A 26,666-nucleotide genomic window follows, 5' to 3' on the forward strand; every position below is an offset into this window, starting at 1 on the left:
ATTATATCAACACAATTTATATAAAACCAGTATGTACGAATTATTCACAAAAAAGTGCAGTACAGATTACATACAGACACATAAGTGTCTTCACGTTAGATTACATGGAATGTATAAAGTAACCAATTGATTTCTGACTTCAAATGACCCATAATATATAAATTGGAGTCAGCCAAGTGGTCAGACATTAGTGACAAATACAGTCTATAAGGACTACATTGACTTCTAGCTTAGCTTCTGGGTTTTTAAATTATTGTTGTGTACTTTTTAATAAATAAAGAGTTGTAATTTTTAAACTACCTGGTGCTTATATTCATAATTAAAAAGAAATGGAATATTTAAAGGAAATAAACCACCGCTTTTAAAAGGTAAAAACGTAACAATATATATAAAATTCATAGAAATAATTTAGCTTTCAATATTAAATTGTTCATTAGGTCTTTTGAAACTGTTTAAAAATGGTTGAGCTACTAACAATTTTCACCATCGGAGTCCATATAGCCATGGCCGTGGAAGATGAAATTTTGTAAACAATAAACAGCTGTTACGAACAGAATTAACAATTGTGAATGAAAATTTCATGGAAATATCACGATAGCAATTTTCCCTTCGTGGGAAATGGATATTTTATGGGAACAAAATTTCACATGTTATTATATCTCATCTGATTAATAAGCAATTGCCTCGGCATGGGTTAATACAGTGTGATTTCCTGTATATATTTGTTGCTATTGAAATCACTTGTACATTAAAACAACAAAATCTTAAGTTAACAATTAATGAATTATGAACAATACTGTTCAGTTTATTTGTAAAATCGCACGAGTGAAGGCAGAGTTTCTAATCCACTAGCTAAATCACTTAAAAGAAAAAAAATATAGTAAAAGTTTTTAACAAAAATTATCAAAAAATAAAAAAATATGTCGAGTGCACAAAATGGTGTAGAAATTGCTACCAATGGCAAGGCCAAAACTACAAGTGCTGCCAAGCCCTCAGTTAAAGAAAGAAATAATAGTTTTACTGTTGTACCCAATCCTAAGTTAACTGTACCTAAAGTATTTGAGGCTAACGATGAGATTTTAGATCCTTTCTGCGATCCAAGAAATCCTCAGAAAATATCATTCCATGACATAACTTCGGCAGCATTTTTAATAAAGGATGGCGTAGAAAGAACTCCCTGTCCGGTAAGTTGTAAAATTTAAAAACACAAACTCATAAGTATTTGAATATTTAAATTATTTTACATATATTATTTTAAGCGCTCTACTACTTCAGATTCTTATGGCATGGATTTGTATTTAAAAAAGGATTTCTTGCAATATACTGGCAGGTAATTAAACAAAAATCTTATAAATCTTATCTGAATTTAAAAAAAAATATTACATTTTAATATAAATGTTGTAATTTTCCAAATGATGTATTTATTTCTTAATTAATGTTACATTTTCCATTTCACGTGATTTTGATTAAAACCGTTTTACTGCTAGAAGAACCTCCAGACATCTGCTCATAATTCTCAAGTGTTTATAAAGTAAAACTGATAAAATGGTCCATTTATTAATTATGAATACTTATATTTATGTACGAAGTTAGTTCATTGCATGTTACAGTCTACTAAATATATAATATATAACCGATAGTATTTTCTATAAAAATTCCAGTAATATGCAGATTAATAGAAATATACTCACTTGTACTTTTGCATTATCTTTGCAGATCAAAGGTTTTCTTTATTTTGTTTGTTTAAAATTCAAACAAAATTCCAAATATTTCTGTTCAGTAGTCAGTGTTTGTACAAAAAAATAATTTGTCAAAGTGATAAACCGAAACTAATTAATAAGTTATTTAAAAATGACGTAAATTGATTATCACCTTAAATTATTTTTAACAGTTTCAAGTTTAGAAAATTGCATCTCTTTTTCTTGAAATATATCCGGTTATAAATCTGATATTCCAGTTGTATCCTGATATTAGTTTTCATTAGAGCATGTTTGGTTTTAAGGTTTTTATCACATGCATTTTTTCTTTAAGTGAAAGTCCAATCAATCCATCCATTTCATCGGATCTTATCAGTTTGTATATCAGCATATACTATACATGTATTTTTATAATTATTATATCGTAAAAATTAGTCTTATCGTATGCTAATATTTACAAGTAGTGCACAGCTAAAAAATTCTACTGCTTTTGATTACTCTATACACTTCAATACCTCTTTCCATTCTGTGTACTCAATAATGCTCGACACTTTTAAGAAGTAATATTGAAAGTAATGTAAACGTTTTAAATATTTATATAAGTTGACGAACATCACTGGAAACGGTTTTTTAGAATATCTTCTGAATTTGAGAGTGTTTCTGAAGTTATTTGACACAATTTGTAATGTACTCAGCAAGACCTATAACCCACGCACAGTGCTTTAGAAACGATTTTTTGGAAATAATTCGGTATCTCGAGAACTATTGGAGATATTTTTATGAAATTTCACATGGTTCGAGATGAGGTGTTTTCAAATTTATACTCCGAATGAGCTGTAGGTAGGTTATATCTATTAGTTGAAGAGATATTCAGGTTTATTGATTTATTATACCCTTCGCCATGAGTGGCAAGGGTGGCCCCGTGTAATTTTTCCATTTGGATTTACTTTAATTTAACTTCTATGTCATCACTTTTGAGCTTGAAGTGTATCCTTGGAAAAGTCAGATCTTTTCATGTTTTGAAATAAACTACACGGGGAATGGAACAGTAATTCTAAGTGAAATTTTCTAAATTTTCCATAAAACAAACTGCGGGGTCTTTTTTCTTGTTCATCCATCTATCCAATATTTCTTCAAATTTAACTGGTTTAATTTTGTGTCCTTTCTCCAAATAATTCAAATTTAACTGGTTTAACTTTGTGTCCTTTCTCCAAATAATTAACAAACCTTTCCGAAGACACATTGGTGATCTTTGACCCTGTTTTACAATAGAATCTGCAAACCTTTTACAGCTCTCCTATTGCTACACATTTTTGCATGCCTTATACGAATATACGAGTACACATCAGTCATTATACCTGTGAATTTGATCTGCAGAAGACAATTCTTTGACATGAGATCCACTTAAGGAGTCTGGTCATTGCTTCCTTTGATACCTTTACAAAGTGTGTTTCTTCTAAACAGGCAGTGGACGAATTAGATGTTCCCTGTAGTATAAAAGGATCAAGTTATCATTGATGGCTCGAAGACGCATGCAGGGATATTCGATAACCTTGACCTTCCGAGTTTTCAAGAATACACAAAGTTTTTCACACTGTTAGTTCTCATGGAGTTAAGTCGAAATGTATAATTAATGTTAATGAAGATTAAACCAATACGAGGAGTTTTGGGAGATTAAGAAAAAGTTGTATCAAAGAGAAGTACCAGGAGAAAGAGAAAAGCAGATTAATGTATCCTGTGATGTTTTTCGTTTAGGATCCGAACTCGAGGTTGTGTGGCGCAAGCATCTGGTTTTATTTGTCAATAGATAACGCTGCGGGATGCTTGACGTTCTTGGATAAGAATGTATTCGTTTTAAATACCTTAATTTTTATGACCCTGACTTGAGCGTAATAGATCTAAGGGCATTTGACAGAAACTATTGAACTTCTCATAGTAAACTCACTCAGAACAGGTTATGGTATCATGAATGTTTTTCGTTTTGGAACTGAACTCACGGATGTGTCGCTGAAGGACCTAGTTGGACCCCACGGGGTGCATAAGTTCATGACTTTCTTGGATGATTGTGAGATCCAAATGTATTAATTTCAAATGTCTTAGAAGAAATTTAACATGTTCTGAAATTTAACAAGTTGTGTTCTTCGGGGATTGTTTTCGATTCTAGAAAAGGATCTATTATTTTAACATCGCGTTATTCCAGGAGAGAACAATTTGAACCTCTCAGACAATTTACTTAGAAAATTAGTCGAACAAGATTGAAATTAATTGGCCAAATTAGTAAAATTATAACTATTAATTTTCATTTATTTAATTTCGTTATCGCTTATTGTAATTTTTCGGAAACCAGTTAAAAGCCCGTTTACGAAATGCTGCATTTTGATATGATTTATAATTAAAATTTGTATTTAATTTTATTCTAGTTTTAAGGAGCGTGGTGCGCGTTATGCTTTATTGTCACTAACAGAAGAACAAAAGGCAGTGGGCGTTATTTCGGCATCTCTTGGAAATCATGCCCAGGCTCTCAGTTATCATGGTTGGAAATTAAATATACCCGTTACCGTAGTTATGCCTAAGGCAGCTCCCATTATGAAAATACAAAAGTGTCGTAACTACAAGGCCAATGTTGTAGTTGAAGGTAAAGACATGTCTGAAGCCAAGGCATGGGCCATGAAAATGTCTGAAGAATTGGGTTTATTATATATCAATGGTTATGATCATCCTCATATTATGGCTGGCCAAGGTACTATTGGCTTGGAAATTTTGGAACAAGTACCAAATCCCGATGCTGTTATAATTCCTGTAGGAGGTGGTGGTCTAATAGCTGGTATAGCTACCGCTATTAAAGCCTTGTCACCAAAAACAAAAGTTATTGTAAGACTGAACACATGTTGTTTAAAATTAAGATTTTTAATTATATTATTTCATTTTATTCAGGGTGTTGAATCTGCCAAGTGTCCCAGCTTTTCCAGAGCCATGGAAAATAATGGTCCCGTTCATACTCCTATAAAAAATACCTTGGCAGATGGTTTAGCAGTTCCCAAAGTGGGCTACAATGCATATGTTACCGCTGTGCCACTTATTGATAAAATGGTTGTGGTAGAAGAAGAATGGATTGCTTTGGCTATTTTACGTTTGGTAGAAGAAGAAAAATGTGTGGTGGAAGGAGCTGGAGCTTCTGGTTTGGCTGCTATATTGGCTGGTCAACTACCAGAACTTCAGGGCAAAAAGTAGGTTGAAATTTTTGTCGATTTTCTTTAAAAACTCTCTTTATAACAATATTATTTTTAGAGTTGTGATCCTATTATGTGGTGGTAATATCGATACCACTGTCTTTGGTCGTTGTCTTGAAAGAGGTTTGGCGGCTGAAGGCCGTTTAGTGAAATTTAATGTGGAAGTTAGTGATAGACCCGGTGGTATTCATGAATTGTGCCAAATACTTCACTCATTGGGTGTGTCCATTAAAGAAATTATGCATGAACGTGCTTGGCTGAAAGATATTTACACCGTTGAGGTAAGATTATTTAGTATTTTTGAATTCTTTAATATTTAATGCGTATGTTTTTAATGGAAAGGTTAAAGTAATTTGTGAGACCTTAGACTGGAGCCATAGTATGGAATTGAAAAACAAGCTACAAGTCACTTACTCCAAGGTACAATTTTCGGAAATACCTTTAGTTATAGATGCTCAGCTCTTCGCTCAAGGCAAAAAATAATGCAGCAAACCAAAAAAACGATTATACAAATTATTATTTATACATATAAATTTATATATACAAACAAGTTATTTAATATTTATGTAAAAATTAGCATTAACTATTCTTCCTCTTCATCTTCATCGTCATCATCTTCTTGGTCATCAGTTGATTCTAATGCTGCATGTTCCTCATAATCATCTATTTGTTTAAATTTGAATTCTTTCTTTAATAAACTCAATTGATAAGCCTCTTCCATTTCTACACTGGGATCAATGGTTTCAATAAAATCTACCGGCAGATGTTGATATTCTTCAGCAATGGGTGTCATATGTTTCCAAGACATATTACGCGAAACTAATTTATGACCCCAGCCCAAATATATAGACTCACACAGATCTTTATAGATGAAGGTATAAGCTCCGGGCCAAACATTTGATTTCATTATAAGGATTCTTTCATTTTGATTAGTAAATTTGCTGGTAAATCGTCCTACCCAAGGCACTGAAGTTTCACTGCTAATGTCTTGGCTGCAAGAAGTTAATATTCGTGGACCTCTTTCAGCATTTTCTTCCAACTCCTCTTCTTCGCCCTCATCTTCATCTTCCTCGTTGTCTTCTTCGCGGCCGCTTTCATCTTCGGCCATTTCTTCTTGTAAACGCATTTTTTCTAAACGTTTGCGTTCATTTTCTCTTTCTCGTTGTGCCTTTTCTTCATTATACCAGACTATTCGCCCTTGTAGTAGAATATTTGGTCGTATATGAACCCATTTTTCGGTATTATTTAACGTGGTGAGTTGGATGGAGGAATCGTACTTTTCGTTTTTCAATAAAACAATATCGTTATCTGTAACGTAAATATAAGGGAATATTTTAGAGCAACATTTGTCAAATTTGTGAACAGTTTTTATTTAGGATTCTTTACAAAAACTTATTTGTGCAAAATTTTATAATGATTGCCGCATAGTCAATATATTTATGACTGCTCAAAACAGAATTCCGGGGGACATGTGTATAGGGCTAGATGAAATCATGGACAGATATTGCCCATTTTCCATAGCAAACAAACCTTATCGTGTTTTAAACAGACAGATAGACAGACAGACGGACGGGCATAGCTAGATCGTCTTAGAATTTCGTAGAGACGATCTATTGTGGGTCTGCGATGAATATTTCGATATGTTTCAATTGTTTAAAGTGTTTCGAAAAAAGTGTTGTTTAAGGAAACACACCAATTTCCGAATATCGTATTTTCTCGAAACCCTCTTCATGAGTTCAAAATTGTTTCATAGCTTCATTTAATTCTAAAATAATGATTAACAAAACATATAACATAGTAAAATTTAGAAACTTTAGCTCCATTAACACGATGTCTGGTTATACGTTATTGTAAATAATTCAATATTCCTTATGAATTATCGAAATAAACTTCTAAGATAGAGGATTTTGAATATACTCCCTCGATATTTATGTTTGGAAATAAGCAATTCTGTTATTTTTAAGATAGAGGGTTTTGAATATATTCCTTCGATATTTATGTTTGGAAATAAGCAATTCTGTTATTTATCTAACATACCCGGTTCTCCTTCTTCATCTCCCATTCGGGACTCTTCCTCCTCTTCTTCTTCCTCGTCTTCAGCTTCATCATCCTCGCCACCTTCAAATATACGCCTCTCCTTTTTAGTCATTTTACGATAATAATTCTTTGGTGCTATATAAGTGCCAGCCGTTATACGAGCAATCATTGCTCTTAAATAGTGTTTTTCCTTGCCACAAAAGCAAGGATATGAAACAATATCTGCCTCCAAATCACCGGTTAAAAATTTTTTAATTTGCCTTGATAGTGAAATCTGTTTTGGTGTTACAATTGGCAGTTCAATCCATTCATCCGACAAGGAGTTGACAACAAAGTAAGAATAACGATTTACACCTTTACCAATAGGTTCCGGTGGTATATCAAAGACTTCCACATCTTTCACCAAAGGTACTGGCAATTCATTAGTTTTCATTTTAAATAAATCTTCCTCTGCATGATTTTCCCAGCCAATAGCACCAGGAGTTAGCTCGGGACCAATGTGTGAAAATTGATTTTGATTTGAAGCACTCTCCCTATTTGCTTGCGCATGATTTTCTTGCATTTCCTTCTCCATTTGCTGTAAACGTGATTCATATTCCTCATTGGATAAAGTTGCTTCCACCACATAGTAGGAAGCTTTTAAACCATTGACCTGGCCCCAAAAACGACATTGCATTATTGAAGGATGTGTTTCTAAGCGATTCATTGAACATGCTAATTGAAAAATGTCCTCAGAACTGATGCTGAAACCACATTGATTCCAAAAGAATTGTAAATGCTGTACTCGTTCATTGAAGGTGTGAAATTTGTCCAAATAATCCTGTTTTAATTCCAACTTAAAATCATTGTTTTTTGTACGTTCCTCTTCTAAATCATCTTCAGCTGCATTCTGAATCGTTAAATCGTTTGGATAGGGCAGTTTCATAGATATCAGTTGTTTTTTGGCCACCTTGTACATACGATTCTCTTCATAAACCGCATCTGGTGGAAAACGTTCTGGTAAGTGAAACTTTTGCTCACGAACACTACGACTAAACTCTTCGAAAAAATCAATTACATTAGGAGGACGTTCGTCTATAACACGTTTTATAATATCGGAGAGATGATCAAATCTATTTTGAAACACATGTTAAGAGGATTTATGTCAATTGAGGGATTAACACTTACAAATTATCTCCACTTATGTTGCTATATTGTTGCATTATCGATTTGGCTACAGCAACTTCATAATCAATATTTGGTGCCTTTATTAGAGGTTCCTTTGTCGAACGAACATCGTGTGACATCAAGCCGCTTGACATTGACGAAGACGAACTGCTAAACATATAATGTTCCGGTGGTGGTTCACATTTTACTGGTGCATTTTGTAAAGGAGATTTAACTTTAGCTTGAGATTCCTTAAGAAACTTAGCACAGGGATAATCTACACCAGTTTGAATACTACTAGATGTATTCGCCAATAGAAAATCGTCACAAGATAAAATGTTATCTAAATCCATTATTTCTGATATTTTGTATGACTTTTTGAAAATAATTTGTTTCGTTCGAATTGAATATAAATTGTCAGTAATCTTGATTGTAATAGATTATGTAGATTTATTTTGTAAGGCATTTTAGGGGAGTGATCCCTAAATTTATATCGAGTGACCAAATACATATGCTATAACAGGTTCATAATAATAATAAGAAAGTCTAGATCGATTTATTTAGAAGAACTACTCGTAAGGCAAAGATATTGTCCTTAAAATGGTGTGAATAAAATAGTTTACTTCCAAAAGGTTAAAGGACAATTTCCGGAGTATATATTTCAATGTAAAAAATATCAAAGATCGCGGTGTAAAAAATTCAAAAATAATATGGTATGAGGACACCTAAACTCTCTACTATATTCGTGCAAAATAATTTCGAGGGAGACCATACAAATTTAATTTGATTCAACTGTGTTCTGTTTTCTATTTGCTTAAAGTTTTATATGAATTTATATGAAAAAAAACGTACTTTTAATAACGTTTTTCTTTATAACTCCTGAACTAATCGAGTCTCCATCGACATTTTTTTGCACGAATATAGCAAAGAGTTTAGGTGTCCTCATACCATTTTCTTTTTTAATTTTTAACACCGCGATCTTTGATATTTTTTACATTGAAATATATACTCTGAAAATTGACCTTTAACCTTTTGGAAGTTAACAATTTTATTCACACCATTTAAGGACAATATCTTTGTGTTTTTCAAAGTTATGGGCAATTATGTGTATATAATTTTAGACAATTTTAACCAATTTTTAAATTTTCAAACTCTTTGGAACCGTAATATGTGTGGTAACATTCATTAAAATCGAAGATGTGAAATCCGAAAATAGCTGTTTTCTTTCCGTTTTGATATGGATTCTCCCAATTACCACAAGTACTAAATACGTGGTTGATATTTTTATGTTTATTTGTTTAAAAGATACAAAGTGTAGCAAATGTTGATGTCAGTAACGTTAATCTTGAGCATATACAGATTCAAAAACCAACTTTAGAGTTCTAACCAACTCATTAATTTCACGTTTCTTGGTTCATTATTAAAGAAAATTCAAAAAGTTCCATGAGAAGAAAGAAGAAGTACTATGGAGTTTCTTTTTGTAAAAACTCACAAGATAACGCCCCTAAATTTCATGATTATTGATTCATTGTTATATTGTAGAAATATCCAAAAGTATCATTAATTCCCCCTTTGGGGATTCTATTTCATTTAGGATTATGTGTGTACCATTTCTAGGACCATTATCATAAAACAATCAAAAATTAGTAGGAAAAAAGTACCTATAAGTACCCTTCTTGTAAATTCTAACTGATTCAGAATCATGTGCGTCTAATTTTATTATAATTTTTTTTTAGTTTTTACATTTTCCAACTTTGGATACATGTAACTTTTTCTAGGGTCGACATAACTGTTAGCCTAATTCACATGGTTGGAAAGTACTATTTATATTTTAATTTTTAGCCCATTCGGATCATAAATGGATTTTTGGCGATTTGTTTTAAAAATTTCAGACCCAAATTTGAGGGACCACGTACTGGCCCCCATTCCCAAAAACACCTCAACTCCAACAATGTGAAATTTCTTACTGAATCGTTTTTTTTTTTTTTAAAAAAGCTATATAACATGGTTGTGAAGGAAATTTTTCCTAACTTTTTTTAAGTTTTTATACCGGAATTGCTTAGGGGCAAAAAATAGGCAGATGTATTTTAATAAAACGTTAGCTGAGACTTCAATCTTTAATTTGAATAAGTCTCGGACTAGAAGTCGTTGGAGATCAATAGATAGTAAATTTTTTTATTTGCCTATATTTACATATATCATTTAACTCGCTATAGTGATGTGCAAATTGGAATTGTGCATCTGTTTCGACTCGACCGCAGCGACATCGATTTTATTTGCAGCATAAATCAATTATCTCGTTTACTTTACCTTGGAGACCATTGTAGTTGAAATGCAGCAAAAGAGCGATATGTACAGTGAGCCTCAAAAGTGAGTATACACCAAAAAATGTTTGATTTTTTTTAAGATAATGAAAATCCTAAAATTTATTCATCGATTAAAATTTTAATGTTCGGTTTGTTGGAAATTGAGTTGAATAATAGTTTCGGTTGTGAAAAAAAAGATTTAAGTCGGACTATAATGATTTTCATGATTCTAAAAAAATCAAAAAATTCGCGGGTGTTTACTCACTTTTGAGGCTGTGTTGTGTACATATATTGTTTTAATTTCAAACAAGTTTAATGGTAGTGTATTAATTCAAGTTAAACTGACACATTTGCATAAAATTAATATAAAAAACTCAATACTAGATGCAATTTCGATCGATCATATGATCGATCTAAAGTTTTTTTTATTAAAAAAGCATTAAACAAAATATTATTGAAATTGTAAATATTTACGTTCATACAATTTCGACAGACATAAATTTGGTTGAACAAAGAAAGTTATTGGAGAATATTTATTAGCTATATATATACATATCGTTACCTTAATATAGAAACGCCCTAACTCGTTTTTTTTAAAAATTTAGTTGTTTGCATACTTCGGTTGATAAGCCCGTAATACACCATTAATAAAATAAAATTAAATGTGACAACATTAAATTGGACGAAGACCTTCATAAAAGTCTGTGTTAAAAAAAATCGCAACTACAGAACTTTAAGTTTTACTAAGTTGTTTCCGACTCCTATAAAGTAAGAAACATGTTAGTTAGGGCCTTTCTATATTAAGATAGCGATATGAATGTACATTTTCTAAGTCCATACAAAGAAAGTTATATTAGCGATTCACATAGATACAAAATTTAAACATCGTTTAGTGCAATTATCATATGTTGACTAAATAAGGAGGATTACATTTTAATAAAATATGTAAACATTAGATATTTTTAGATAAGATATTGTTGTGTTAAATGCAAGTACATACAATACACAGTGTGGATATCTAAATACAAAATAAATTCTTAATAAACAAAAAATACTTAATATTATTGTGGGTACATGTTTGTTAAGATACTTGTTTATGTATGCATAGAATTAAATATCTAAAAGATAGTTACTTACTTACTTATTTACATTTTAAATGTATGCCAAAACAACAAGTTATTAAAGTAAATTTAAACGACTCACAGTAAATTACTATTATGTGGTTTAACGTTTATCTCATAATGTTTGTTAATTTTAATAAATGATATACAAAATAAACATTATTTTAAATATATTGGCATCAATCTTTTATACATTTTCAGAGATTTTAAACTATGTAATCACATAAGTTTCCATTGTTTTGTCAATACCATAATAATAAATAGATTTTAAGTTGTTTTCTATTTTCAGAATTTAATTAATTTTATTATTTTTTCTTAATATAAATAAGACTCCTCTAAAGAGAGTCAACTCAAAACATTTTGTAAGAATTCGATGTACAGTGGACATATCTACCCACTGTAAAAATCTTACATAATTTTCTCTACTCTTTAAAAAAAAAAAAAACAGTTTTTTGCCTCTACTGAAATTTTTTAAATTGTGAGTTCAATTAAATTTTGATCTATTAATTAAATATATGGAAAAGTTTCCATTGTCAACCGCTGTGTATTTCGGTTTTTATATTTTCTACTTTTGCAAACGTAAATAGACAAATGTAAACTCAGTCAAATTATGTAATGTTTTCGATATACATATATAAATCTAACTTATGCCGACTTCTAGAGACTTACATTCTTTAACTTTGATTTTATTCAAGATGTTCATCTATCCGTAAATAATAAAAGTTTTTATGATTAAAAATTACACTATGCGACAAATGGTAGGGGTCAGTGATCGGCGGGGGTTTTGCCCCCAGCGGAATAACTTTTCCCTGTTTGCAGAAGTTATATGTATGCTAATTTAACGTTGGTCGGATTTGAATTCACCAGTGTTTAATTTAAAAAGTCACGGACTTATTGACCCCCTCGTGTGTAGTAACAATTTTTGAATGAAAACAGATAAGGAGTGAGATCGAAAAATTCTTAACACACGTTTTTCATTACATTTTTTAACCCAAGTATTATTTGAATTTTTTTTTGATCAAGTTACCTTTGAAAAACATGTCAGTTATTATGTCAATGTCAAAAACATGTCAGTTATTATGTCAATGTCAATTATATTAATTTTTTTGTTAATCTGATTAAAATGAGTGACCAGAAAAAAGTGCGTACTGAAATTATTAAATATTTTCAACAAAACCCAACTTGGTCTTACAAAAAGTTGGCCAAGCATACAAAGGTCTGCCGTCAAACTGTTTCCAATGTTATTAAACAGTACCGGGAGAACTTGTCAGTTGATAGAAAACCTGGTTCAGGTAGAAGGAATGGTCCACATGATGTTTCTAAAGCCAAAAAAATAGAACGCATTTTCAAAAGAGCTCCCAACACATCCGGTAGGAAAGCAGCCCGGTTAGCTCAGTGCTCGGACTATTTGGTACGAAAAGTTAAAGCTAATGCAGGTTTAAAAACATACAAGGCTCAAAAAGTTCCTGACAGGAACGCTACTAAAAATTTAGAGGCCAAAAACAGAGCACGGAAATTGAAGTCAAGTTTTATAAAAAAATATTCTTGCTGCATAATGGATGACGAAACGTATGTTCTGGCAGATTTTTCGCAACTTCCAGGTCAAAAATTTTATGTTGCTGATGCTCGAGGGAATGTTGAAGAAAAGTTTAGGACCCAAAAGCAGACAAAATTTCCCAGAAAGTTCTTGGTATGGCAAGCAATATGCAGTTGCGGCAAAAGAAGCCACTCATTTGTTACAACGGGCTCTATAAATACCGAAATTTACATCAAGGAATGTTTACAAAAAAGGCTGCTTCCATTCATAAGACTTCATAATGTGTCCACTTATTTTTGGCCTGACTTGGCATCCTGTCACTATGGCAAACAAGCCCTTGAGTGGTACAAGAACAATAATGTGGTATTTGTACCAAGACTGCCCGGAGCTAAGGCCAGTGGAGAGATATTGGGCTCTTGTTAAAAGAGAATTGAAGAGTACAAAAAAGGTGTCCAAAAGTGTGGTAGATTTTAAACGGAGATGGACTACATGTTCGAGCAAAGTGACAGAAAGCACTATAAAAACGTTAATGGAAGGGTTTCCGAAAAAGGTTCAAAATTTCATCACTAGTGATTAAAACTATAAAAATAATTTTTTTTGTAAATTGTAATAATAATTTCAATCAAATAAAAAAAATTAAAGCTGTAAGTTTAGTGGTTTCTTTTTTATAAACATATATGTATGTTAAGAATTTTTCGATCTCACTCCTTAAAACCCAATTCTTAACTGCAGGCGAAGTACGTTTTTTGAAGTAAGAATTTATTCTCTTAAACTTCTTTGTGTTATTGTTTACCACTATTTTTTTTTATTTCAATAAATCATCTTATCAAATTTCGTTTTTTTAAAGATTTGTTTATATTTTTAATTTTGTGTTTTATCTTTTTATTTTGTTTTTATTATTATTTATTTGGATGACAACAACAAAACAAGTACAAAATAATGTTTGTACTCTTATTTTTTGTTTGGTGCACATACATACATACAATCGCAAATAATTTTACTCCATTTACCAGATTCTAGAATTGTTTTTCATCAGTAGGGTTTCAGTCTATGCTGATCATTTATCGAGTGCAGTTGTTAATTCGTTAAAAAAAGTTAGTGTTTTACTTTTTATTGTACTTATTCAAATATTTGTTAAAAATGCCAATTGTTCAAACAGGTGAGTTTAAAACATAATTTGTGTTTATTTAATTTTAATATTACACTTTACAAAGTATTTTTCGGAACTTTGAATATTTTGTAATTGAAGTGTTTTAAAATAGATATAAATGTCCAAATAGAAGTGATTTTTAAGATTTTGAAAAATTATTTTAAAATATTCAAAAAGTTGTTATAGCTAAGTTTTTAACTAATAGATGAAAAAAGTTGTAAATAAATGGTGTTCAATATAACGAATTTTTTAGCTTTCCAAAAAAAAATCATGTTATAATTTTGAGCACGTATTTTGCGATCTACAATTTCCCATAGTATTTCTATGAGATTCAGATCTTCTGATTGGGTAGGCGCAAATATACCTCATTGTAACTAACCGGTTACAACCCTAGTGGAGTGTTTGGTGTCATTGTCCTGCTGGAATCTCCAAATTGGGGTCATATTTTCCTCAGCGTATGGATACATTACATCATTTAACATTCCCACGACAGCCGGTTCTACGAACGGAATGACCCGAGTCCGGTTTGATATTAATTTTTTGACAAATGTCATTTGTTGCACATCTGTGGTTGTTTGCTTCAATAAAGCATTTAAGCCGTTTATTATTGTTTTTTTTTAAATTTTGACTCTAACCATTTTTATACCTTTCTACATTTTTCATTTCCGACCCTATAAAGTATATATATTCTGGATCCTTATAGATAGCGGAGTCGATTAAGCCATGATCGTCTGTCTGTTAAAATCAATTTTCTGAATACCCCAGATATCTTCTGGATCCAAATCTTCAATAATTCTGTCAGACATGCTTTCGAGAAGTTTGCTATTTAAAATCAGCAAAATCGGTCCACAAATGGCTGAGATATGAGGACAACCTCGATTTTTGACCTATATCTGGATTACTAAGTCATTAATATGTATAGACAATATGGATATCTAATGATAGATATTTCAAAGACTGCAATAACGTACATATATAAAACCATACTAAGTTGGACAATGGGTCAAAATCGGAAAAATTATTTTTAAAAAAAAAATTTTAAATTTAAAAAAACAATTTTTAATTTTTTTTTTTAAATTAATAAACGCAAAAAAAAATAGTTTTTGTTTACCTAAAAATATTTAAAATTTTTATTTTGAAGTATAATTTGGTGAAGGGTATATAAGATTCGGCACAGCCGAATATAGCTCTCTTACTTGATACTTATTATCAGTGAAACCGGAAATATGCTCTAAAAAAACGTTTTAAGCGCTTTAAATATGCAGTAAAAACTTTAAAATATGCTCTTAAAATTTAAAAAATATGCTCTTAAAAAAACAAACTTTTACATAAATTTTAACCAAAAAATATAATTTTATTTAACAAAATCAATACAATCAATAGTAAAGTAACATAAAATAAAAAAAAATTACATGACCTAAAACAAGTATAACAAAAAAAAAATAAATTCAACATAAAAACAATAGGAACTTAAGCTATAAAAAGACCTCGAGAGGTATTTTTTGATGATATTTTATATAAATATAAAGTCACTTCTTAAATTAAGGTTATTATTGCAATAAACTACAAAATATTGACTTAAATTTTCAAATAAAAATCGTTGTCTATTGGATCTGAAAACATTTTTATACATAGAAAATGTTCTTTCGACATCAACTGATGTTATAGGAGCAAATTTAAAAGACAATATTTCTTAGAACGGTTAAGTTTGAATTAGAACATCAACTGATGTTATGGGAGCAAATTTAAAAGGCAATATTTCTATAACACTTAGAACGATTAAGTTTGAATTATAACTAAAATTTTATATTAAGATGGCATTATTATTGAAATAGTGCTTAAAAAAAAGCCATCTATTTTTCAATTTTGAATTTTAAACAAAGGAAGTAAAAATAAGTAAGAAAAAATTAGTTTTTGATAAAGTCAAAATATGCTATTAAACAGTAAAATATGCTCTAAAAACGCAAAAATATGACATAAATATGCTCTTAAAACAAATATATGGAAAAATATGCATTTAACGGTAAAATATGCAAACATATGCACTAACAAATCGATGCCAAAATTCTTAAATAGTTCTGAAACGTGTAAATATCTTATCCATGTACTCATTAGACTCACCAGAAAAAACATTCATTTGCATATTTTGGTTTCCCTGCTTATTATAATACATATGTTGATTATTTGGAAATCCTTGTAAAATTTTGTACAAATTGGTTGTAAGTACTCTGAAATTATACTGTAAATTATGGCGAAAATCGGCCAACATTTATTCCTAGTTCCCATTCAAGGTCCACCACAAATGATCAAAATAAAATAAATATTGAAATAACAGTAAAACATGATGCCTTTTACAACGTTTTTGTATTTTTGTTGAACTTTAATGTTAAAAAATGCTGAAAATTTAAAAATGCATGAAAAAACTGTATTAGTGCCGCAATAGAAATCTTTCTGAAAGATTAATCAAATAAATAATTAGTAGTGTTAATGTTTCATTGTTTTTAAAGACCTCTTGAAACTAATAAATCATTTGTTTAATCAGTTTTCAGATAAAACATGACAGATATGACAACAACATGATTAACAATATATATTCACCTCATTATTCACAAGTAAACAATAAATAAATAACTAACGATTAAAATAAATAAATTTGCTGCTTTAAAGTGTTTATCATCTTATTTAATAAATGTTTATACATATTTTAATCTTTTGTTTTGTTTATCTTCTCAGTATTGGGTGCAATTGACCCCAATCTTTTGGGTCGTACTCTTACCCATGAACATATCGCTCTTGATTTCGAGAACTTTCACTGTGACCCTCCAGAGGACTTTAAACCATTTTTGAATAAGAAAATATGTATGGAAAATTTGGGTTTTGTACGCCAATACCCCTATTCATCATTGGACAATGTACGTTTCTACGATGAAAACTCCCGAATTGCTGCTCTCAAGGATATTGAGTTATATAAGAAATTTGGTGGTGGCACTATAGTGGAAAATAGTTCTCACGGTCTGAAGAGAAATATGGAGTTTATGGTTGAAGCTGCCAAGAAAACTGGTGTCCATATTGTGGCTGGTACTGGCCATTATGTGCAGGATTTGCAGGAACCCGATCATGTTAAAATGAGCGTAGAACAAATGACCGATTTGTATTCAAAGGAGATTATAACTGGCGTTGATGTTGAGGGTGTGGGTATGGTGAAATGTGGTTTTATTGGTGAAGTTGGCAGTGTTTATCCCATACACGGTAAGTTTTAAAAATGAAACAATTAAGAAAATAAAATTTGAATTTGATTTTTTTTAAATCAAAGATTTCGAAAAACGTGCCATTAAGGCTACTGGTGAAATTCAAGAAGTTTTAGGCTGTGGTGTTTCCTTCCATCCGGGTCGTGATGCTCAAGCTCCCTTTGAAATTATGCGTTTGTATTTGGAAGCCGGAGGGAAAGCCAATAAATGTGTTATGTCTCATTTGGATCGTACCATCTACGATATGGATCAATTATTGGAATTCTCAAAATTGGGCTGTTACCTACAATACGATCTCTTTGGCACTGAGTGCTCGTTGTATCAATTAAATGTAAATGTCGATATGCCCTCCGATGCCCAGCGTATTAATAATCTTATGAAACTCATTGACGAGGGTTTGGTTGATCGCCTTCTTATGTCCCATGACATTCATACTAAACATCGTTTGGTAAGTGTTTTTTTATTATTGGTATTTTAGTTTTATTTTTTTTATATAATAAATGGTTTTTAGACTTCTTATGGTGGCCATGGCTATCATCATGTCCATATGAATGTATTGCCTCGCATGTTTGCCAAGGGCTTATCTGTGGAACAAGTTGAACAAATGACTGTTGTCAATCCCGCCAAATGGTTAGAGTTTAATATTTAAATTTATTTGTTTATGTACGTTTGTTGTTTATTTTTTTGTGTTTAGATTTTAATATACATAGATATATTTTCTCATTGTTTTTAATGAAATTTTAAGTTTTAAATTAAATAAATAAATTCTTAATAATGAATTTATATTCGTAATCCATTTTTAAATGTATCGGATCACAAAGCAATATTTTCATACATAATTTTTTTTATAAATATTTGATAAATTTAAAAATTGATTTTGAATTAGGTTTTATATAATTTAATTAATAAATATCAAGATTAAAATCGTATTGCAATAAACCTACGCACTTTTTATATAATACATAACTGGATGTTTATATCAACATCATATTCCGTGATAGAAGTTTAAAGTTTCTTGCTTTAGCAACTCTGCTTTATATTATAATTGTTTCTTTAAAAAATGCACTCAAATGTTCATATCAACAAAACCAAAACCAAAAGAACAATAATAATAATAAGAATCTATTTTAATGAGTGACTTAAAAAAAGAGAAGAGAATACAAATTAAAACTGAATGAAACTAACTGTACAAAATATTACTGATAAACACCCATTTAAAAACAACACCCTATAACATGGTTCGTTGATTCTTATTAAATTTAATAGCTTTATAAGCTTTATAATTGTCAGCTTCCCTTTGTGAACAAATTTGCAATTTAAAAATTACTAAAACTATTATAGAATTTTAACAAGCCACCAATTAATAACAAATATAGCTAAAGGAAAATAATTTTTAATTTATTTTTTACAAAGCGATCATGCCCAACAGTAGGGTTCACAAGTACCGCTAATCCTTTACACTCGTTAATATGTACTTTTTGTTGTTTTCTTAGTAAACAAATGTAAGTATAAAACATAATTGAAATATTAAAAATAACACAAAAATAATGTACAGAAACTTCTGCTATCCTGGTAATGATGCAAAATTTTAATCAGAATATATTTAACAAGAATTTGTTAATACTCTCTAGGTGGTCAACTTACCACCTTATAGCTGTCAACGGATAATTTTCTGGTCTATTTTTTTGAATGCTTAATAGGTCCAGGGGTTTATTGTAGTTTAGAAAGTTTATTAATATTAATTTTGGTTTATTTATAATTGCAATTCGAATAGATCTTTAATTATTATCCATATTTAAAATTCATTTCATAAAAAATTGCATTATTACGAAATGATAATAAACCGAACAATATCAAACGTAGGGTGACAATAAAATGAGTTTAATTAGGACTAAAAATAATGCAAAAACTATGTACAGAAACTTCTGCTAGCCTGGTAATGATAAAAAATTTCAATCAGAAAATATTTTACAAACAATTTTTAATCACTCTTACAACACCCTATAGCAGTCACAGGATAATTTTCTGGTCTATTTGAGTTCCTAATAAGACCAGAGGTTTATTGTAGTTTATAAAGTTTATTAATATTTAGTTTATTTATAATTGCAATTCAGATATATATTTAATTATTATTATCCATATTTAAAATTTATTTCTTAAAAAAATGCATTATTACGAAATGATAATAAACCGAACAATATCAACGGTAGGGTGACAATAAAATGAGTTTAATTAGGACTCCGCCCCTCAATTTATACGGTTATACCTCAAATGTATTAGTAGTGTAAATACAGATAAATAAGAAAAATATGCCTTGCTAGAAATTCTGATCACTTGATAGTTGATGCAATTTTGTAAAAATAACTTGATTTGTTTCAAATTTTATTTGGATATCCCGGCAACAGGATGCAAAACTAATTGGCCAAGTAAGTAAGTAGGTAAGTATTTTATATTAAAAATAACAAAAACTTCATAAATTTTAAAAAAAGTGATTAAGAAAGAGTAATCGAAAATAAAACATCCTAATTTATATAAATAAAGTTACTTGTTTAGTTTTCTGTTCACCTATTAGTTTGTAACGTGTTTTCTTGTAATTAGCAAGTTAATTTATTTTTGTTGACACTCATAGAAAAGTGTATGGGTTAATGAGAGCAAAGACCCGCCCCAAAATAAGAGCGAACATTTTAACATAGATACTCTCTTCACTTTATAAATACACCTCTTGGTGATTCTGTTCGACTGGTATTTATCGTGTTTTTTAACAACCAAATTTAGTGCGACGCACTACTTACTGTGTTCTAAATTTTAGTAAACAAATTTCCTTTTTCAACTACTTGCTGTAAAGTACTGGGCTCCTGGTATTGTATATGAATTTTACAATTTGTGCTTTTAATACAGGGTTTCCTATATTAATTTTAAATTTATTACAAAGGGGACATTTTTTCTAAAGCATAAATAATAAAATAACGCAAGATTTTTAGCATTTATTTTTATATATTTTAAAATTTTATTGTATATATATTCTTTATATTAATTTTTCTTGTAATATTTTATAACTTTTAACTTAGAATAAAATATAATTTGTAATTATTACATAATAATATTGTTTTTTAAAACATAAATTATACACAACAAATTAAAGCGAATAAACTATTTAAAATATAAATTTATACAATAAAACAAATGATTTTATTTTTGAAATCAAATTGTAAACTTAATTATCTAATATGTATGCATGTAAAAATTCGTCTTACAGAGAGACACTTTATATTTATATGTAAGTGTCAAAAATTAATAATTATAATTTATAAGGAAATCAATGTACAATAAAAACAAAAAAAAAACACTTTCTTTTAATTAAATAAATAACAAAACAAAAAAGCTAATAAAACATAAAACTAAATAAAAAAAAGTATAAATTTGTTGCAAAATTCTTTTTGTTGAAAGTTTTTCAATGGTTTTGGCACATTATAACGATAGACTGAGAAAAAGCTTTAAGAAAATACACAATTTCCAAACAGCTTCTCTTACGTTTTCTTGATTTTTAGTAAAATGCTCTTACATAGTATATAAAAATGTGTTTAAAAAAATATTTGATCGTTTCAAAAAAAGCGATTGTTAGATTGTAGTTTCAAAAATATTTTTCGTTGCAATATGACATAAATTTAGTTGATTTGTTTTCATCTTGTTTTCTTTTTACAAATATTTCAAATTTTTGCTCAGTTTTACTTGGTATCACCTTAAATATTTATGCTTAAACTAAATTGTAGGCATAAATTGTTAATAAATAATAAAGGTTAAGCATAAAATAATAATTGTTGTATGTATATGGTGTGGTTGTGATTGTTGTATGGTAGTGTAATGAGAATGGTAAGGTGAGTATATAAATACATACATAAGTATTTTAATGACTATTATCTAAACGTAATATCAGTGCATCGACGACATTATAAATTTCATCGAAATGTGGACGAGATTCTGCTTCGGCAGTCCAGCATTTTAACATTAAGCGATACATTTCGGGTGGTGTATTGCAAGGAGCTGGCATGCGATAACCTTTAACAAAAAATAAAACAAATTAAAAATTACATAATTTAAGAAATGTTTATTAACTCACCTCCATCAATTTTTTCTCTAGCCTTAGAATTTGTCATTCCTGAGTAAGGTGTATCACCTCTGGAGAATATTTCCCACATCAATATGCCATACGACCATACATCGCACAGTGATGTATATTTGCCAAAGTTTAGAGCTTCCGGTGCTGTCCATTTAACTGGGATTTGTTTCATGCCATCCGATACTAAATTTAAATAATTTATAATATATGTAGTTATTTATTTTATAAGTATTAATGGAAAATAATTTATTTACCTATGTATTCCTCTTCCTCGCGTGACATACCAAAATCGGAAATTTTTACTGAACTCTCTAGATCGACCAAACAATTACGTGCTGCTAAATCACGATGTATGCAGTTTTTAGATTCTAAATAACGCATGCCTGAAAATATATAGAAATTTTTAGGTTAATAAAAATGTAATTTAAATTGTATATATTCGGGTTTGTCATAGAATCCAATCATTGTCGGAATCGGTTTTGACAACGACAAAAAAAGGTACATTTGACTTAGGAAATCCAATGTAATTTCTTGTTTAATCGATAAAGAATTTCGTTCTTGATCGAATATAAAACTGATAACTTTCGATTTCACGATATCAATGTACTTTTTCTGTCGTTTTCAAAACCGATTCCGACAATAATTGGATTCTATGACAACCCCGATTCTGTCAATAGTCAGCTCCACAGCTAATAAATAGACTACTGTACAAAATACATAAACATGAACATGAGTATATTAAAATACGAATTTTAAAACTAAAATATACAAAATCATATCACAACTCCGAAACTATACCAATATCCAGACAAATAATTATATGACAAAGAAGTAGTTCAAGCTAGGGTTTAAATGAAGACAAAGTTTTTAAGTTTAGGTGATTTGTGCATCATTTTAATATTAGAGTATCATTGGATATCTTAGAAATACCCGAGTATGTATATAATTAAACGGATCTGCATTGGAATAAGTGCTTAGAACCAGTGAATATTCGATGAATCGACAAAGTTTGTCTTTGTTGAATGACATTTTTCTGATTTATTTTACGTCGAATTGATAAATGATAAATTTTTAAACTGATATTCGTTGCTAAAAGGTATTTTATTTACAGCTTCATATCTTTAAATTTAAATAAGATATATCAACATTTTGTATTCGTTTGAAAGGCCTGTATAGAATAGCCATCGTTCTATAGCCCTCGCCATTGACTGTGATGGCCTGGTCAACATCGTTCTAAAAGAAATATGGACCGATGACGCTGCCGGCCCTAAATCCAAACCAAAGAGTGACCGTTTGGGGGTGCAGTAGACACTCTTGTATCTCTTCGGGTTTGGTATCGTCCCAAATTCGACAATTTCGTTTGTTGACCGTAAAATGGGCGAAGCGCTCGGAACGTTTCCCGAACAGAAACCCATTTTGATAAAACCATTTTATCATGTGCACGTGTTGTTGAACGATATATCCGTCTATGGTGATTTGGCAAAACAAACTGAACAAACTGTAGCAAACAATATGGCCGCTATTAAGTGTCAAGTTCGCAAGTCCTTTAGCATCACTTTGTTTACTTATACTAATTTAATACATTTTTTGTCTGACGGTATTTTTGTTAGGACATAGGAATTTGGGATCATTACTTACTCTCTTTAATATATTAGGAGCAATATTAACATAATATACTTGAGACAATATTGACTTACGTACAACATTTTGGAATAGAAAGGAAAAGGCATCGGTATTTACCCTTTCCAATTTGTTAAAACTTGTCATACAGGTTCCTCATGGTGATATAGAATTTCAACTTTCTCAATAATTTTAAATTCACATTTTGTGTTTAAAGTTCAAAATTTATGTAAGCATGGTGTAAAATCTATCAATTTCAATTGTATATACCTTTGAACGCTAGTTTCAATATATTATACTAAAAATCCATTTATTTTTAGCACAGGATATTGAACCAACAAATAGCTATTTAAGTTAAGAAATTAATCCAACAAATGTACCCTAATTATGATACTTTGGACTCGTTTACTTTAATAAAGTGGAATATAGAGCAGAGAAGAGAATAAGTAAGATTTTATTAAAAAGCTTAAACAGAATAACGATTTTGTTTTCAATAGCTACAGTTTATTTGAAATTTAATGCCAAATGAAAACCAAAATTTGTATTAAATCTGTAGATTGTCATCCGCAAGAAAAAGTGTACCGTTTTGATAGATTCTCATATACATAAGTGTATAACAAACTTACCGGCAGCTGCATCTCGACACATGCCCATTTGTTGGCGAGTGGTTAAATTGTTTGAATTTTTACGCAAGTAATTTAGCAAAGAACCTCCTGTACAAAAGAAATTACAAACATGTTAAAAAAAAATAAAATAACAAAATTAAATGTCTACACTAACCTGGTACCAATTCCATAACAATCATTATTGGCTGCTTCTGAACACAAATTCCAATCAGTTTCACAATATTGGGATGATCGTATTGTTTTAAAATGCGACCTTCTTGTAAGAATTTACGCTTTTGTTCATCGGGCAAAGTCATGCGACAAGTTTTTACAGCAACATCCAAATTGGTGGACTTTAATTTTGCCTTATAAACATCACCAAAGTTACCCTAAAAAAACATTAAATTTACACAAATTGTTGATAATAGCTATGTTCAATAACTAAAAGTTGTTACTAGTTAGTAACAACTGTTACTGGAAAAGCGTTCATTAACTCCAAAAACTTGCAAGTAGAGAAAAAATCAAATTTTAGAGAATGTTCTCTCGTTGCAAACTATTACAAGTTCTATTTTGAACTCGTAATAGTTAGCATCATATATTTCATATTTCATATGTTTTGTGTTTTTGTTTATTTATTTACAATTTTATTTTTGTGGTGAAAGAATGTTAAAAAAAAGAATTTTCAATAAAATTGAAGAAAATGTGAGTGTATATACATTTTAAAAGGAATAAAATAAGAAAATGTTTATAAAACAATAGTTACTGGAAAATCGTTCATTTACTTTTTACTAATTTTGAGAATTTAAGAGAGTAATTTTGTAAATTTTGATTTTATTCTCTCGTTGCAAGTATTTACTGGGAAAGTAAATGAACGGACCTAATTTCTCATGATCAAAACTTACCCTGCCAATTTTTTCCAACAACACAACATCATCATTACTTAGTTCCCAGATTTCTCGACAAATGGGTCTTCTCAATATGGATCCGGATTTCACGGTAACCGGCAATTCGGATTGATATTGATGTAAGATCAGTTCTTGTATACTGGGAAAAGGTGGTCCTTCGAATCTAAAGTGACCATCTACCGTAGTTTGGACTATAAAATGTTTATGACCATTCCAGCAGACACTCAAAACAATTTGACTCTCCTCATTGCGTATGGTCTCACGTACCAAGAAATCACCCTCATTGTTGAGTAGACGTACGACTTCTTCACGTGGTAGTACACCATGGAACCACTCCTCTTCATACAAAGGACGATTAGTGGATGTGGATAACTGAGGAAATAGAGGCACATAAATAAAAGATTAGTAATTTGTTAGGGTTTTGAATAACAAAATCTATTAGTTTAAACAATAAAAAACAACTGTACATAAAATATTAATAAAAAAAACAATATTAAATTAATTTTATAATTTAATTAAAAGAAAAAAAAAAAATAATAAAAAAGATAATCATGCTAAAACGTGATGGATTCAGTAACGTAAACGTTTTCATTGGACATTTTCCAAATTAGGTGCAATAAAAATGATTATTATTGTAGAAAAATTTAAAATTTTATTTTTAATGTATCTCGCTAATTCGTATTAGTTGATTCAAATTGTATATTCTGGTAACAGTTTTTCTCGCAGAGTAGGATAATTATTTGTGTATGCCAAACTCCATATACAATAATTTCGAATTCGCTTGAATTTGTTCGCCTCTTGTATAAATTCGCTTTGTTATAAAAATTTTAATTCAACAACAGGTCATCATTTTAAAGATAATTCAATAGAAATTATAGCATTTGTCATTCAGCCCAGGACAAATTTTATGGAATCGGTGGTAAGGTTCTATAATTCATAAAATCTACTTTTTGCTAAAAAAAGTGGAAAACTCGAACTCGACTTTAATCTAAAAAAGTGGATTATTAAAAAAGTCGATAAAAGTAAGCACGCACGAATGTCGCGTTCGGGACCGAAGAAATGCCCATATATAATGTCTACAATTTGCCGCCATTTGGTTATTATCTGTAAACTGAAAGTTTCTTGTACGTCTCCAAAATTAGAATAACAATAATAATTTAGATTTAAAGAACATATTGAACTTTTTGAGGAGTTACTGACAGTTAATTATACCATTTGGCTGCCAAAGAAAATACTTTCAATTATTTACCGCTAAAAATGCATAATACACATTTATATTAATAGAATTTGTTTAAATTTATATTAAAATTCAAATAATTAACAATAGTAAAAGTACTTTTAATTGAGTATACATAGCAAATTAAGAATATTTCTTAATTTATGGCTTTGTAAATACAGTATATGTCGTTTATAGCGAATTTACAATTGTTAATATTATTAATAAATAATTTCATAGTATGATTTCTTTTATTATTTTTTGTTTTCAATAGAAAAGCGCTTAACCAGGTTTTCATCACAATTTCGGGGTTTTTTTTGAACTAGTTAATTTAAAATGTTGATCTTCGATTAATGGTTTTTATCACTCGGTTTTTATGGTGATTTTTTCTTTATTATACATATTATCAGGTATGTGATGAAAATAGATTTTTAAAACGATTCGTTTTGAAACCGAAAAAGGTGTTGTTAAAAATTCCAATTGACTTTTACGTAAATTTGTATTACATTTGTTGACAAAATTCTTTTAAATTATTTAATATTTGTCTAATGAGCTGTATTTTGGAAATAAAAAATCATCCACTACTTTAAAAATTATATTTGAAATCGAACGAAATTCATCACACTTTGAAACTGACGGATTTCTATCAATCATTTGGTTTGGTTTTAAACCTAATCTGCTTATATATCAGCATTTTAGGTTTTAAATAAGCTCTTTCCATACACCGGTTT

At 29.8% G+C, this 26,666-nt stretch overlaps 4 protein-coding genes across 7 annotated transcripts in view; 2 read left to right on the forward strand and 2 right to left on the reverse strand.

The window, feature by feature from the left end:
- Positions 1-887: 887 nt before the first annotated feature.
- Srr (Serine racemase) lies at positions 888-5,683 on the forward strand. Its single transcript, XM_065515159.1, has 6 exons — positions 888-1,184; positions 1,260-1,330; positions 4,118-4,568; positions 4,632-4,924; positions 4,986-5,208; positions 5,270-5,683. Exons 1-6 carry the CDS (start codon positions 921-923, stop codon positions 5,408-5,410), a joined length of 1,443 nt encoding a protein of 480 aa, XP_065371231.1. The 5' UTR covers positions 888-920; the 3' UTR covers positions 5,411-5,683.
- Rsph4a (Radial spoke head protein 4a) lies at positions 5,511-8,473 on the reverse strand. Its single transcript, XM_065515158.1, has 3 exons — positions 8,132-8,473; positions 6,965-8,076; positions 5,511-6,235 (listed from the first exon to the last, which is right to left on the reverse strand). The coding sequence occupies exons 1-3, from the start codon at positions 8,461-8,463 to the stop codon at positions 5,511-5,513; spliced, it is 2,169 nt and encodes a 722-aa protein (XP_065371230.1). The 5' UTR covers positions 8,464-8,473.
- A 5,618-nt stretch (positions 8,474-14,091) lies between these two features.
- Positions 14,092-18,251, forward strand: LOC135963352 (phosphotriesterase-related protein). The gene is made up of 4 exons (XM_065515166.1): positions 14,092-14,233; positions 16,958-17,473; positions 17,538-17,920; positions 17,984-18,251. Exons 1-4 carry the CDS (start codon positions 14,215-14,217, stop codon positions 18,119-18,121), a joined length of 1,056 nt encoding a protein of 351 aa, XP_065371238.1. The 5' UTR covers positions 14,092-14,214; the 3' UTR covers positions 18,122-18,251.
- Positions 18,252-20,446: 2,195 nt separating this feature from the next.
- Positions 20,447-26,666, reverse strand: part of FER (tyrosine-protein kinase Fer) — a 142,365-nt gene continuing 136,145 nt past the window's right edge. For all 4 annotated transcript variants that reach the window (XM_065515163.1, XM_065515162.1, XM_065515161.1 and 1 more), the window contains 6 exons: positions 24,717-25,091; positions 23,990-24,203; positions 23,836-23,922; positions 21,844-21,972; positions 21,590-21,772; positions 20,447-21,528 (listed from right to left, as the gene is read on the reverse strand). In XM_065515163.1, the coding sequence (XP_065371235.1) occupies positions 21,377-21,528; positions 21,590-21,772; positions 21,844-21,972; positions 23,836-23,922; positions 23,990-24,203; positions 24,717-25,091 (1,140 nt within the window). In that variant the 3' untranslated portion in view covers positions 20,447-21,376. The remainder of the gene's footprint in view (positions 21,529-21,589; positions 21,773-21,843; positions 21,973-23,835; positions 23,923-23,989; positions 24,204-24,716; positions 25,092-26,666) is intronic.

The sequence above is a fragment of the Calliphora vicina genome, chromosome 1, assembly GCF_958450345.1.
Source record: "Calliphora vicina chromosome 1, idCalVici1.1, whole genome shotgun sequence".
Classification (NCBI taxonomy): domain Eukaryota; kingdom Metazoa; phylum Arthropoda; class Insecta; order Diptera; family Calliphoridae; genus Calliphora; species Calliphora vicina.